At 45.3% G+C, this 14,035-nt stretch overlaps 1 protein-coding gene across 4 annotated transcripts in view; it reads right to left on the reverse strand.

Annotated features, from left to right (window-relative positions):
• Positions 1-14,035, reverse strand: part of LOC138527959 (transcription initiation factor TFIID subunit 4-like) — a 3,082,360-nt gene that overhangs the window by 2,187,232 nt on the left and 881,093 nt on the right. For all 4 annotated transcript variants that reach the window (XM_069639368.1, XM_069639358.1, XM_069639375.1 and 1 more), the window contains one exon: positions 7,524-7,778. In XM_069639368.1, the coding sequence (XP_069495469.1) occupies positions 7,524-7,778 (255 nt within the window). The remainder of the gene's footprint in view (positions 1-7,523; positions 7,779-14,035) is intronic.

A 14,035-nucleotide genomic window follows, 5' to 3' on the forward strand; every position in this document is an offset into this window, starting at 1 on the left:
ATAAATCCACCTACGGCCAAGTCCATTGTGCAAACACTTTCGAGAGTTGCTCGTGAAGTTCCGATTCATGACATTGTGTGGGTGCTCTGCTGAGCACATCTGACACCGGGTTTTGGGGCCATGGAAGGTGGTAAGCTTGCAGAGATATTTGGTTGTGGATCGCCCAGTGCCATCGTTGCTGAGCTTCCAGCTTCCTATGATAAGAGTCTTGGATCTTGTTCCCCCTTGTTTCCAGATATAATACATTGTTGTGTTGCCGGCAAGTACTCTCAATTTCTAACCCCGTAGCACCATCAGGTAAGACTATAGTGTCCACTTGACCACCCTCAATTCCACAATGCTGTTGAACATGACTGCTTCCGACTGTGTGCAACGCCCCTTTAGGTGGAGGTGATCTACATCTGCTCACCACCCAGAAAGGTAGGCATCTGTGCCTAGGGTTCTTTGGTGTGGTGGCTCTTGTAATGGATTGCCATTGGATATGTGTTGAGTGAATGACCATCATTTGAGCTTTCGGGGCAACGTGGGCATGACTTTGACCTTGTCGTCCCAGGAGCCAGTTGTTTGTCACCATCTCTCTGCCATGAAGTCCAGTAGCGGCCTCCTTTCCTGCATTTCAGGATTGAAAACCACATTTCCAGCTTGAAAGAAGAAGCCATTGTCGTTAAAGCTTTGACCATGTCCGGGGACGGTCGAAACTGTGCTTTCGTCATTGAGAAGGTTGCACCAAGGAAAACCAATCATTTGGAGGGCGGTACACAGGACTACTTGCAGTTGTTGATACATCCAAGAGGTTGTAGTGTCTCCTCTGTATGTGAAATTAACTGTTTTGCCAGAGCTAGTGTGGGAGCCCGCACAAGCCAGTCATCCGAGTATGGGTATACATGTGGACCGTGTTTCAGGAGGTATGCCGCTATAGGTGCAAGGCACTAGGGATCTAGGGGCTGACTTGAGTCCACAGTGTAATACCCTTAACTGATAGTGGTTGATTCCCACTACAAACCTCAAATACTTTGTGCTTTTTGTGCATTGGAATGTGAAAGTACGCGTCTCGTAGATCGGGAGATGCTATGTAGCCTGGCGACTGCACCGGTCTTCTCACTTTCGCAGGGTAAGCATCTTGAATTTCTGCTTTTTATAAATTTTGTTTAGGTCGAGGATTGGCTGCCATTTTCCGTCTGGTTATTGGATAACAAAATACCTTGAAGTAGACCCCCGTGCCTTACAGGTGTTTTGGCACCTTTTTCATAGCCTTCTTTTAAAGCATCTATTGAACCTCTTGCTTTAGCAGCTTTAGATAGGGTGGCACCTGTAGTTTTGGTGGTATAAGAGGGAGGAGGAGGGGTGTCTTGGTATACTCCAGCACATGGCCTTGCCGTATTACGTCCAGGATCCACCTGTCTATTGTGATCTTGTTCAATTCCTTTCTGTAGTTTGTGACGTTGCTGCATACTCGTGGCCCCTGCTCCAACCGTGGTAAGTCATGTCTGTGGTTTAGTCTGCCTCCCTCTCTGTGAAGAAGAGGAGGCTCTGAGCTTATGTGTTGGTCTGTAGTCCTTTGACTTCCGAAAGTTCCTCTTAAACCCTTGAGAATAGTAGGAATTTCGATTGTAAGAAGTTCCTTCCCTTGTGTGTCGATTTACCACGGAAACGACAAAAAGCCTTTCTGTCCCGTGAGGCTGTCGCTGATCTTTCGGTGTCTGTGTCTGCCTTCATCGCCTTATCAATATTTGTGACAAACAACTTGTACCCTTTGAATGACATATTAAAGGATTTTACTTTGAACATCCTTTGCAAAATTCAGGGAAGCAGAGTCAACTTTGATGTCGGAGTGCCACCCCATTGCCTATTTGCTTAAACCCAGTTTCAGTGACATCTACCGCTATGTTGATATTGTAGTTAAAGGCTTCTTCTCCTACTTTCAGTATTGCAAGGGCCTCCTTCCTTTTCACCTACGTTGAGTGCTCCAGGTTAGGGGCGATCCTGTGCCACATTTCTCTGTCATATCTTGACATGATGGCGAAAGCATTTGCTGCCTTCATAGTAGTGGCACCAATGGCACACGCACCCCCCCCCAGCACCCCCATAATGGGTTTACCTTCCTTCATTCATTTTCTGGCACAACAGAGCATTTGGGTGACTGTGAATTGGATATCCTTCCCGTTGCCGCAGAGAATACTGAATCCGGCAAGGGTTGCGTGGTAAGACATTTTGTCGTGGTGTCTGGGGCCTTGAATTTCTTGTCAAACCTTCCTTTTAAGGCCGGCTCTGTGAATGGGTGTTTCAAGGTACGGAGGCCTTCCTCACACACATGATCTAGGATGGGGGTGGAGACTACTGCTCTCCTACCCCTTTATTAATGTTATCAAACAGGGGGCAGTTCGGACAGGCTTTAGTGATCATTGCAGGAAAGGATCCTATTTTGTACGGTGGAGATTGTTTCAGGGGCTCCTCCGATGTGTCCTCTGTGGGGGAATCATCTGTATCCCAGTCATCGCACTTAAAGGATGAAGACGGTGAGGATGCTGTGTCTCGTCGTCAGTATCTGTATGAGTAACTCTCCCTCCTCCTTTTCCTCCGTTATGTGCAAGGAATTGGGACAGGTCAGAAGGATGAGCCAGACCAGGGCTCACCATTTTTATTTATTCAAAACAAAGAAGAAAAGGCCTTACTTTCCATAATCTAAGGGTTGTCCTTCCTAACACAACTAAAACTAGGGGGCTCTTCGTCAGTGTTAAAGTCCAAAACAAGTGTCTGTCCTCAGTACCAAAACTAATCTATACTGAATCTACCACTAATACTAAACAACTAAAGTCCAGGAGAATGACTCCCTTTACCTGGGATGGAAAAATGGGTTTCCAATATCGAATCTAAAAAATGGCGCTTGGCTATTTGGTTCACCAGTTGGCTCAGTTTGTTCATAGGACTTCTCCACATCCTGCTATTTACCACTCCTTGTTTTCTTTTTCATTTTTTTTCTCTTCCTCCCTTCCTTCCTCCCTCTGTTCCTCCCTCCCTCCCCTCCTTCCTCTCCCGCCCCCCGCCCCACTGGGATGAGCAGGAAGAGTGTTGTTTTTTTACTTTTCTAATCTTGCCAATTAGGGTTAAGCGAGTCGCGATAGCCGTCCCTTTCCCCGTATCTCCCGTTACCTTCCTGGCTTCATATTGGCGTCACCAGGTTGGTGTCCCTCTTTGGGAATCTACTTCATTGATGCAGGGTGGCTCTTGTGCTTCCGTTCATTCTGCTTCCCAATACATCTCAGCGTGCTTCGTGAATTGTTTTATCGGCTCTGAGAGGATTTCTCTCGTTGTTCTCCTCTTGGCCAACACACGTCAGGATAACTTCACTTTCCTGCTACAGTTCCTTCTCTGGTACCGCTCGGGATATCCCTCCACTGATTGCATCGGCACAGAGATGCTTTTCTTCTTTCCCCATCCTCTAGAAGCGAGTCCCTCTTGGGCTGCTAATATACTTCATACCATCTTGTTAGGCTTTCTCCACAGACGTTCTCCTCCAGCACCTGTTCCTCCATGCTTCTTGGATGCCTGGAAGCCAGCGTCTCTGCGTGCCTGTAGCTCGTTTGAACTCACGGGTTTCTCTCCATGTTTGCTTTGGTCCTCCCACTTTTATGTTGCCATAGTCGGGCTTCCACAGTTTCGAGCAATAGTTCTTTCTTTTTGTTGGTGTTATGCTCAGCCTAACTCCATTGGGTTTCTTCATCCCAGTGTCAGGCAGTTCTTTATTCTTTCCTACTCCTTGGTGTTTGATCATCTCAATACCAGATAGATATTTATCTTCAGTAGAGGCACTACAATAACAGATGTAGGAGTATTCTGGTTTTGTAGATATTTCTTTATTGGATTCTTGAGTGAGAAGACGAGAAAGTTCCGCCTTGGAACAGGAGTCCTTATCCACAAAAGGGTGGGGGGGGGGAGGGGCTAGGGGAGTCTCTCCCTGTGAGATCCCCATTCCGCCACCCCTACGGAGCCCATCACATAGCAAGCCCACCTCCCCAGTCTCACAAGGAAAGGCTCCCCCCTGTGAGTCCTTGGTGTACATGTCGCTGAGGAGATCTTGACCTCTATGTTTGCGTTGCCGCTCTTAGCAGTGGCAAGCGTAATCTATGCCGCAGTGGCCACGCTTCCTGCCGCAGCCTTGCATCCTGCTGTGATGGTGTAGGAGCAGCAGTCTCATATTGAGCTGAGACGCTAAACTTTGCAGAGAACAACAGTACCTGCAGTGAAAGAAGCATTAGGCGGTGTATTAGTTACTCTCACCTGATATCCCCGGGGGTGTCTGGAAGGCTCTGAGATCTGGACCCCTGGATTCGTGGTTACCCAGTGCTGAATAATGAATCTGCAATTACAGAAGGGAGGATTTGTGATAACTGTCTCTAATGGGTGAATCTCCCACCTCCCTCTGACCGATTCCCTTCCCACTGGGTTCTTTTCTCACCTTAGTTATTTGTAGGGTGAGCTATCCGTCCCGCGTTTCTTGTGCAGGGGTGCTTGACGTTTGTTGGCGAGCTGCCAGAGTTGCTTCACTGGTGCAGTACGCCTTCCCTGGGCCCAGGCCTGCTGTGACCCCGAATCTGCTGGTAGGCAGGTAGGTTTGTTAATTGTAAGTCTTTGTTCTGTTTATGGTGGGAATTTGTTAATGTCTTTATCTCCTTCTTTCCAGGTGCAAAGGTCTTGATGCTGGCGTGCCGGATGGAGAGGGACGTTTCTAGGTAAGAGAAAGCACGAAGTGCAGCGCCTTTATTTTTTTTTTAAGCTAACCCGTGTTTTCTTCTTCTTCTCCTCACAGGCCGATGTGGTGCTGCGAGTGGATAAGAGCGTGATGAAAAACAGGCCCCCCGGAATCCGTTAAGGCAAGTAAAGCGCTGTGTGGTTGTTTAATACTGAAAGCAAACCTGAATATGTCTCTTTTTCTTTGCAGTTGTTGCTGTGGTGCTCCGGATGGAAGCGTGGCATAGCGCAATGGAATTTAGGTAAGACTGATGGAATTCAATGTTTTGGAAGCACGCGTTCTAATATTGTTTTTCCCTTTCTTGTTATTGCAGGTCGCAATGTTTGAACAACAGCCGTGGTAGCGGTTCGCTGGAAGTCCTTAAGCTAGTACTCACAGGTGAGTGATGTTTCTTCTTATCTTGGTTTTCACACATAGCAGCCCAGTTGAGATGCTGAGTACTGGATGGTGTTTTCTCGGGTAAGACAGAATAATCTTGTTCTTGTAGGATTACAGGAAGATGCTGAAGACCAGGAGCTGGACACGGTGAGCGTCACGCTGCTGGTTGCAGAATAACACGAAGCGTGTTCTACAGCCAGGGTGTGGTTTATATAGCCCAGGTAAAGAAGTACCAGGGAAAGTAGTTCCAGGCCTGCCACACCCAAAACACTAGACTGCATGGCTTAGTTCTTAGAACTAGACTGTGTGGATGCTTCCATGTTGGATTTAAAGGCCCATGTACATAAATAGGACCTAGTTTGAACAGCCCTTCCTTCCTACATATGAGCCTGGTGCCAAAGGCGCCGGACTGGCTCCAGAAGCCCTTGTGCAGTGGTGTTAAGGCCCTCAGGGTTCTGGTGGGAGCCTGCTTGTGGCACAACTTGTGCCCCCTCACAGGGGTCATGACAGTATTTGGGGCTGTGGTGTTGTAGCAGCTATTAGCGGAGCAGGAATTGCCATGCTTGGTAGAAATAGCTGTTGAGGTGTTGGAGGTGGTCTCTGTGGTGCCTAGGGCTATGGTGTTGTTTGTTTGATCTCATCTCTTCGTGCGCGTAGGTCCCCCACAAGAATCACTGACACTTCAGAATCCAAGAAAATTGGCGAAAATCCTTGGTGTGCATCAAAATCGGGGTCAATATGGTGTTGCAGTATCTCGTCCAGCATCATATCCAAGTATGTTATTGGAGACACGGCTGGTGAGGTGTCCTTCGCACTCACTGTCGCTATGGATGACGAGGGTACTTGCCTTGGTGTTTAGCAATTTTCCTTGGGGCTCTGTCGACAGGACATTATGTGAGGACATTGACATCGTCAACGACTGGTGTACTGACTCTTTCATCGACGACCGGCTTTCAGATTCCCTCTTTGATGACCAGTGTTTCGATACTGTCACTGATGAGCGGTGGGATTCCTTGGTGAATGATCAGCTCGTTGGTGAGGACGGTATCACCGGTATTTTCATTACCTTTGTCGACGGGACTATCGATGACGCTGGGGATGTCGAAGACGTTTGTCGCTGGTAATCCGGTTCATTGGCCTTTTTGATGGTATTTCGTCACCGACCCTTTTGTCGTTGAGGTGCTGGTTGAATGCATTTTTGGCACAGCAGCGGAGCCCTTAAGACACCCCATGGTGGGCATTTCTGCTCCTTCTGTCTTTTGTGTGGTCTTTTCTCTGACCGTGCCCTTTTCTGGGAGGGGTTTGCCTTCAGAGATAGCTTGGTTATTGCCACGCTTTTGGATGATTTTTCCCTCATTTAACAAGAACGCTAACCTCCTGTGCCTGTCTCTGAGCTATTTTGCACTGAAACCTTGGCAGACGTCACATTCCTCGGTGGTATGGTTAGGACATAGCCAGTAGATTCAATCCTTGTGTGTATCGCCTTCAAAACATTTCTTAACCCACAAGTGGAGCATGCCCTAAAATGGGACCTGTGAGATCTGCTCTCCATTTTTAAATCTGTTCGAAAAAGAAAAAGACTTATCGGAATCCAAATTTGCTTGAGAAAAGCTTTTCTCCTGGGAGAAAGGTGTGAGGACACCTCTCAGCACAATGTATGGTCAGAATCTGAACATGTTCTCCAGGGGAGGGGGTCTTAACACTCGACATCCCATTGGCTTCAGTCGAGAGTACTCAAAATTAGGAGGCTAGACTAGAGAACACACATGTTTTTTTCCTTTAGTAAAAGCAGGAAGTTTATAACAGAGGATTCCCAGCCTGACATCAGGGAATATTCAAAGAATGTGACTCTATGAAATATCCAATGCTGGAGAATGTTACTTCCTTTAGTTCATTCCCACTAAGAAACTGTCAATTTAAATAACCATTGTAACTTTTCGAATTAGCACAGTGAAGAAAGGAAAGGATACAAAGGAGCTGCTTTTAGCTACTGCTTAACAAATCCTTATTTTTATCCCTCTGTGTATTGTGGTTCTTGAAGCTGCGGCTGTGTAAACTTGAATTTAAAATTAGGAGTTTGCAGGTGTGCGTATTAAAGATTCTTCAAGTAAAAATATACAAATTTAAAAATAACTGATTGCAAAATTATGCTAAGGCATTCCTAGGGATCGATTCTACACCACAAGTGATCATGAAAGATTTGGACTGATACAAATCAGTCAGTGATTTTGCAATAAGCTGCAAATCTGAAAGCAGCAGTTAGTAACAGTACACAACAAATGCTTAAATATATCATATATACAAATACAAACATCATTAAACACAAAACACACAATATCTACTGATAATCATTGTCTGTACATAGTTCAGTTTACAACATCTTTTTAGTACATACTGTTTGGGATGTCTGGCATGATGGAACCATCTTGACTTGAGAAAGCTGGGTGGGATTTGATGCAGTGACCGTGCAAATACGGTTATGGTGGTTTAATCCTATGGTCGAATTTGTGCTGACAGCCGCACCATACGGAGTGGCTGTCCGAGGAAGAACTTGTGAAGATTTGGTCTGCTGCTGCTGAGACTGCTGTTGTGCTTGCACCACGGAATGCTGACTGTTGAGTAGAGACTGTCTTAATGCTGGCAAACTTTTCTAGAATGAAATCATGTTTTTGTTTTTTAAACATTTCTTAAACTACAAGAACAAAATATGAGGACATTCTTTAAATATACAATACATACAAATCTAGTTTATTAAACAGTTTAATCTATACACATTATACAAAATATAGTTAATCTCCAACTATAAAAATATATTTACTTACTGAAGCAAACTACTTGTGCCAATCGTACAAAGCACAGGTTTAAGCATGTTTTCAGGATGAACTACCCCTATTCAATATAAGAGTAATAGATTATTTTGATCGCCAAAGCGGTCTACTTAAAAAGATCTCTCATAGAAGATATCAACAGGCTCGAGGCCTGCCTCAGATTGATCCAGTCCTAGAAGTCCAGTGCTTACATGAAGCACAACCCCTCAAGACCGAATTCCTATTACTGACTAACAACACCAAACACCTTAACATCCAGACGTGACTCTTCGCTTTGAAACTTGAGGGCTTCACACATCATCTGCCCACCAGCACCTTGAGTTCTACATCGACAGACACATCTCATTTCAGGAGCACATAGCAATGAAGGCACAAACAGGTTGGAACCAGCTTTCCCTCCTGCAGAAAATCAAGCCCTTCACCCCAGCAAACAACTTCCGATCTGCTGTCCAAGTGTTGGTCCTCTACCCACTTGGATGGTGCCAATACCCTTTTAGAAGGTCTTCCTGTGACCACCATGGCACCCCTGGGATGTGCCCTACATGCTGCAACATAACTCATAAAAGAAATGTAGTCAATTCAAACACATCAACCCAACCCTCATCAAGCTGCACTGGCTCCCTGCCAGCATGTATACCCATCAAATCCTGATTTATCATCAAAAGTCCGTCGTCAGTGCTTATATTTGTGGTGGTGTTTGCCACGGCTTAAATCCTGAACTTATTTCTGAGCACCATCACTTATTCTCTCAGACACAGTGGTGTTTTGGAAACTCTGTTTTTTATAACTGTCAGTCACGCAACAAGCAACAACAGTGTTGGTCGTACCTTGCCTGATGTGCTAGTCCTCCAGTAACTTGAATACCAATGAGCTGAGGGTGACAGTGCTGGGCACTCGTGCTGGTCACTCGTGCTGGTCATGTTAGTACACTGCTGTAGTCAGCAATCTTGACATTGTTGGCGATTCCCTACTTTAGTAACTGGGAGTACTGCCACCGCAATGTGTGAGCTCTGGTGTGTGATGCAGGAAGCAGCCAGGGAGCAACAATACCAGGAGAGCTCACTAGTTCAGTGGACAGGCAGGCATGCAAATATATATGTGCCAGTGTCAGTATGACAATGATGCTGCACCTTTGTGTGGGTACACTTAGTGGGTACATGCAGGCATGTGTTACATTAAGCACTTTGTTTTTGTTTTCTTCTTGTATGCAGCCAACATGTAATGTCCAAATATGCAGGTGCGTGCCAGGACTCCAACTCACTTAAAAACATACCGACACAAGAATTTACAAATTAGGCACTGGCTGTCATCTGTAATGTAATATATCTAATGTAGTATCATTTGTAAAGCGCAAGTATATGGCCAAGAACATTTATGCGCTAGGAAACAGCATGAAGGAGATGATCCACTCCAAGAAACATACAAATTCAAATATAAATCTAAAAAAGATATATTTTAAGGGCTCTCGAAAATGCTAAATGATCCTCAATGTTTCGCAGGTGATTTGGCAGTGAATTCCACAACCCAGGCGCCAGAGCTGAATAAGCTCGGCCTCCCACCTGTGTTCTTTGAAAACGAGGCACTATCATGTGCTTCTGAGATTCTAAACAAAGCTGCCTTGACAGAACGTAGGGAATACATTTTTTATATACTACACACAAGGCTGATAAAAGGCCCGGTGAGTAATACAGAGGGTCTTAAACTCGATACGCCTACACACTGGAAGCCAGTGCAATTGCCGCAGAAGATCTCGGGAGTGGGACATTCGACCCGCTCCAAGGTCTAGGCGAGGTGCTGCGTTCTGGAGAAGCTGCAGTCTTTGGTCCAGAAAAGCTGGTTGGCCAAGATTCCATTACAATAGTCAATGGACCGAAGAATCGTAGCTGCCAATCTTTGCTTGATAATCAGGAAGGAGAAATGGCAGCGTCTTCCTCAAGATTTTTTACTTCAGAAACCCAGATTTGCAGATTGATGGGAGCCTGAGGCCTGGACTTTAATGCCCAGACTTTTAATGGAATTTGCTGGGACTGGGCAGGGGCCTAGAGAAGCTGGCCAGAGGTCCACTGTCCAGGTTGCCTGCGATTCAGCGACCCCAGGTACCATAATCTCAGTCTTTGCTCCGATTAACTTCAACCTGTTTTTAGCCATCCACTCCCCTATTGCTGCCTGGCAGTTCCTTAGTTGCAATAGGGTGTCACTTTCTGGAGAGTCTAGCCAGAAAAAGAAGCAGTGTGTCATAGGCATATGTATAAAACTGTACCCTGAACTGCTGAATTAAATCTGCCAGGGGACGCAAATACAGATTAAAGAGCAGCGGGACACAGATGACCCCTGGGGGATGCCACACAACATAGACCTTGGAGAGGATTGAAAAGGCAATAGCAACACTGTCTGCGTACGCTCAGAGAGGAGGATGTGAACCAGGCAAGAGGTGCATCTGAAATTCCTGCCTTTCCCACGACTTTCAGCAAGATACCATGGTCAATAGTATCCAAGGCCACAGAGAGGTCATGCAAAATCATCACTCCAACCTCCCCGCGGTCTTGAAAACACACTAAGTCATCCAGGACCAAAATCAACACCAACTCTGTACCACTGATGGGGCGCAAGCCCGATTGAAACGGGTTCAACAGGTCTCTGGAATCTAAATAGCGTGAAAGTTGAGAAACTAGAATGACCTCCATAATTCTCTTGAGACAAGGTAATAATGAGATAGGCCGATCGTTAGAGGCCAGAGCAGGATCAAGCTGAAGCTTTTTTAGTAAGGGAGAAACAAGTGTATGTCTCAAAGGCACAGGAACAAAGCCCAGCGAGAACGACGTCTGTAATGCAGCAGCATAGAGTGGAATTACTACCGCCGTAAAGACTGGGGCACCCATAGAGGAATCGAACCTGCCGGAGAAGGCTTCCATTTCTGAAGGGCCACCATAACCATATTGTCGTTAACAGGCTCGAACTGATCCATCCCTGGAATGCTGCTTCCATTTCTCAACTACTTCTCAGGTCTTTCTTCAGACTCCTCAAACCTGTTGCCAACAATGGATTTACAAATTTGTTGGATCTTTTCATCAAAAAAAGTGCTAATAGGATCACATTTTACTTGTGAAGAGAGCTTCTTTGCTACTTTAAAGAGTTCCTTTGCTGAGCAGAGAGAATCCATTCAGCAAAATATTGAGATTTAGTGGCAATGATGGCTTTCTGGTACCGGAACACTGACTGTTTGTAATTAAACTTGGAGGTTGGATCATATTCCATTCACCATTTACGCTTCAGTTGGCGACATAATTGCTTCATAGCTCTCAGATCGGCATTAAACCATGTAGCCGAAGATGTCCCAATTTGAAATGAAGGGGAGTGGCTAGAAGAGTGCAACCCCCAACACCTTAAATACAAAATGCAGATTTACAACCGAGTGTGAAAATCCCAAGATAAGATGCATTTGATTTTAAAAATGTTTAAGAAAACACAATAAATGCTAAAACAGGCTGGCAGAGTCTGTAGTCACTCCCTTACTGCATCTCAAGTTCCTAAACTACCTTACGGAGAAGCTCAGCATTTCTGGAGGAGTACCATACACCAGAAGGATAGACATATGCATACTTGCACTCTGCTGTGGCAGGAACCAAAGAAGCAAAGCATAAGCCTTCTCTGTCTCTGTCCCTCTGGAATCTCCTATCTTATAACGAGATTCGTCCCTTTGCTTCTACATTGCAGGAAGGGGCTTAAGGACCTCTCCTCTTACACCTAACCCCAAACTGGATGATCTGTTTCCTGCCTGGCTGCTTGTAGATCCCTTGCTGCTAATTGCCCCCCAGGTCTCTCCGCATTGTTAGCTCAACACTCCATCCTATCTTTGCTTTCCTCACTGTGTACTTCCCCCTAGGAGTAAAACGCTCTGTCCCAAAGAAAGGTCTGCGCTCAATAAAAACCATAGAAAGAAAAAGAAAAATAATTTGCTACAGGACTGTTCCAATTACTGGCCAATTTCACTCATGTTAAGCTGCTAAGACTAATAAGGACAACTACATTTAGCTCCTTCATTTAAACACTCATCCATATAGACCTAGCAGGATTTATTAAAGGTATAAAGATATCAAACGTTATACAAAAGGTAAAGAATGTCCGACAGCTCACCAGAAAAAAAGACTAGTTAAGCACCCTTTGGAGAGCCATGATGCTGAAAAAGCTTTTGACACTGGACTTAACTATTCATTTTGGGTCTGCATGAAAATCACATGCAGGCGTAGAACAAAGTCAATGACTTTTTAGAAAAAGGGACCCTGTCGGGAGAGGAGGAAGTAGTCGAACGCATATGGCGTTGCTTCTTACTTTTTTTGTGAGAGGATGATTACAAAATTGGTGCCCTTGATCCCTTCTGTTGTCTAGAGCGCTTTTTATTGGGGGATACATCTCTCGAATCAGAGGAGGATTTTCTTTTGGACAAGATAATGCAGAGGGTTTTGGGGGAGGGTTTACCAGCCGTGATCTTCTCCTTCCTTTCCCACAAGGCCTTGACCGCCGTGGACTAGCTCGATCCACAATAATCGACCTTGTGGACTACTCCGAGACACCATAGACATACACAGTGCGGGTCTGTGATGGACATTTCTGCACAGCAGTCAGGACACCGCTTAATCCGGTATTCAGTGTCATGGACATGTCGAATAGATGACAAATCGACTTCTGAAGAAATACATGCATTTTCTTTTTTTTCCATATTATTTTTATTAATTTTTAACATATTGAATCCAAACAAAGGCAATACAAGGTATACATAATTCATAATCTCATCAATTAATTTCAGAATTAAGCCCCCATTTAATAAGTCATGACAGTCTAGTATCAATTCATAGAGCATAACACAATCATGTACCAATACATCCATCAATAATCAATTAAAGGAGGAAAGCATTTGAACAGTACATTTCCGGAAGCGGAGGGAGAAGGGAGAAGAAAAGATGAAGAAGAAGAAAAAAAAATGGAGTTGAGTCTGTGCAATTAAAGGCAATGACATCTCTATCAGGAGTTCATAAAGTGTCTCATCCAGTTCGGTTGAAAGAACATCTGCTCTCTATCTGACACACAGTTCAAAAAAGGGTTCCAAATCTGTATGAATTTCGAGAGCTTCCCCACAAGCATGGCAGTACGTTTCTCAAGACCCAGCAGGTCCCATACTTTCACCCACCAATATGCCACATGTGGCCCCTCCACGGATTTCCAGAAGCGAGTTCTTGTGATTCGTGCAGCAGTGAGCAGCTGAGCAATTAGGGCTGCTCTGGAACCCGACATTGGAAAGGATCCATCTTCTGGCATGTCACCCAAAATTAATATGCGTGGGTCCATGGGGAGAAGTGAGCCAGTGATGTCTTTGATCTTAGATGGCACTTCCAACCAGAAACTCTGGATAACTGAGCAGTGCCACCACATGCACCCTAGGTCCCCTCGTTCACCACAACCGTGCCAGCATGTGTCTGGGTAGTCCGAATTAATAGCGTGCAGTCTGCTAGCAGGTGAAGTACTAGCGAAAACAGATATTAATGGCGTTTTCCTTTACCAACGTGCATCTAGAACTCTTATGGGCTCTATGCCATATCCGCTGCCAGGACTCCTCTGGAATATCCAGCCCTAATTCCCTCTCCCAGGCCAGCATATAAGGAAGCTTCTCGCATTCCGGAACATTTTCCAGAAGTTTATAACAAGTAGCCAGCCTATGGGAACGCTGTCCCTCAAGAATTTTGAGTTCTATACCCAGTGGGGACCTACCGGCAGCCTGGCGAGTGAACTTATTAGTCAGCCAGTGTCGGAGTTGTATATACCTATACCGCTCCATTTCAGACACCTCAAATTTCTCCTTACACTCCTGAAACGTCAGCGGTTCCTGATCTACGTACAGGTCCCTAATTCTTAAGGGCCTACTCGAATTCCATCCCCAAAATACATGCATTTTCAAAAATTTGCTGAGGCAATGTTGCTCAGAAGCAAATAACATAACTGAGGTAACAGTGACTGTGTGTGCTCCATATACCAATGTCAAAGTCACGGCCGAGGACTGTACGGAGGATGTTGACAGATATGACTT

This window comes from Ambystoma mexicanum, chromosome 1q (genome assembly GCF_040938575.1).
Source record: "Ambystoma mexicanum isolate Mex_15411 chromosome 1q, UKY_AmexF1_1, whole genome shotgun sequence".
NCBI classification, from domain to species: Eukaryota; Metazoa; Chordata; class Amphibia; order Caudata; family Ambystomatidae; genus Ambystoma; species Ambystoma mexicanum.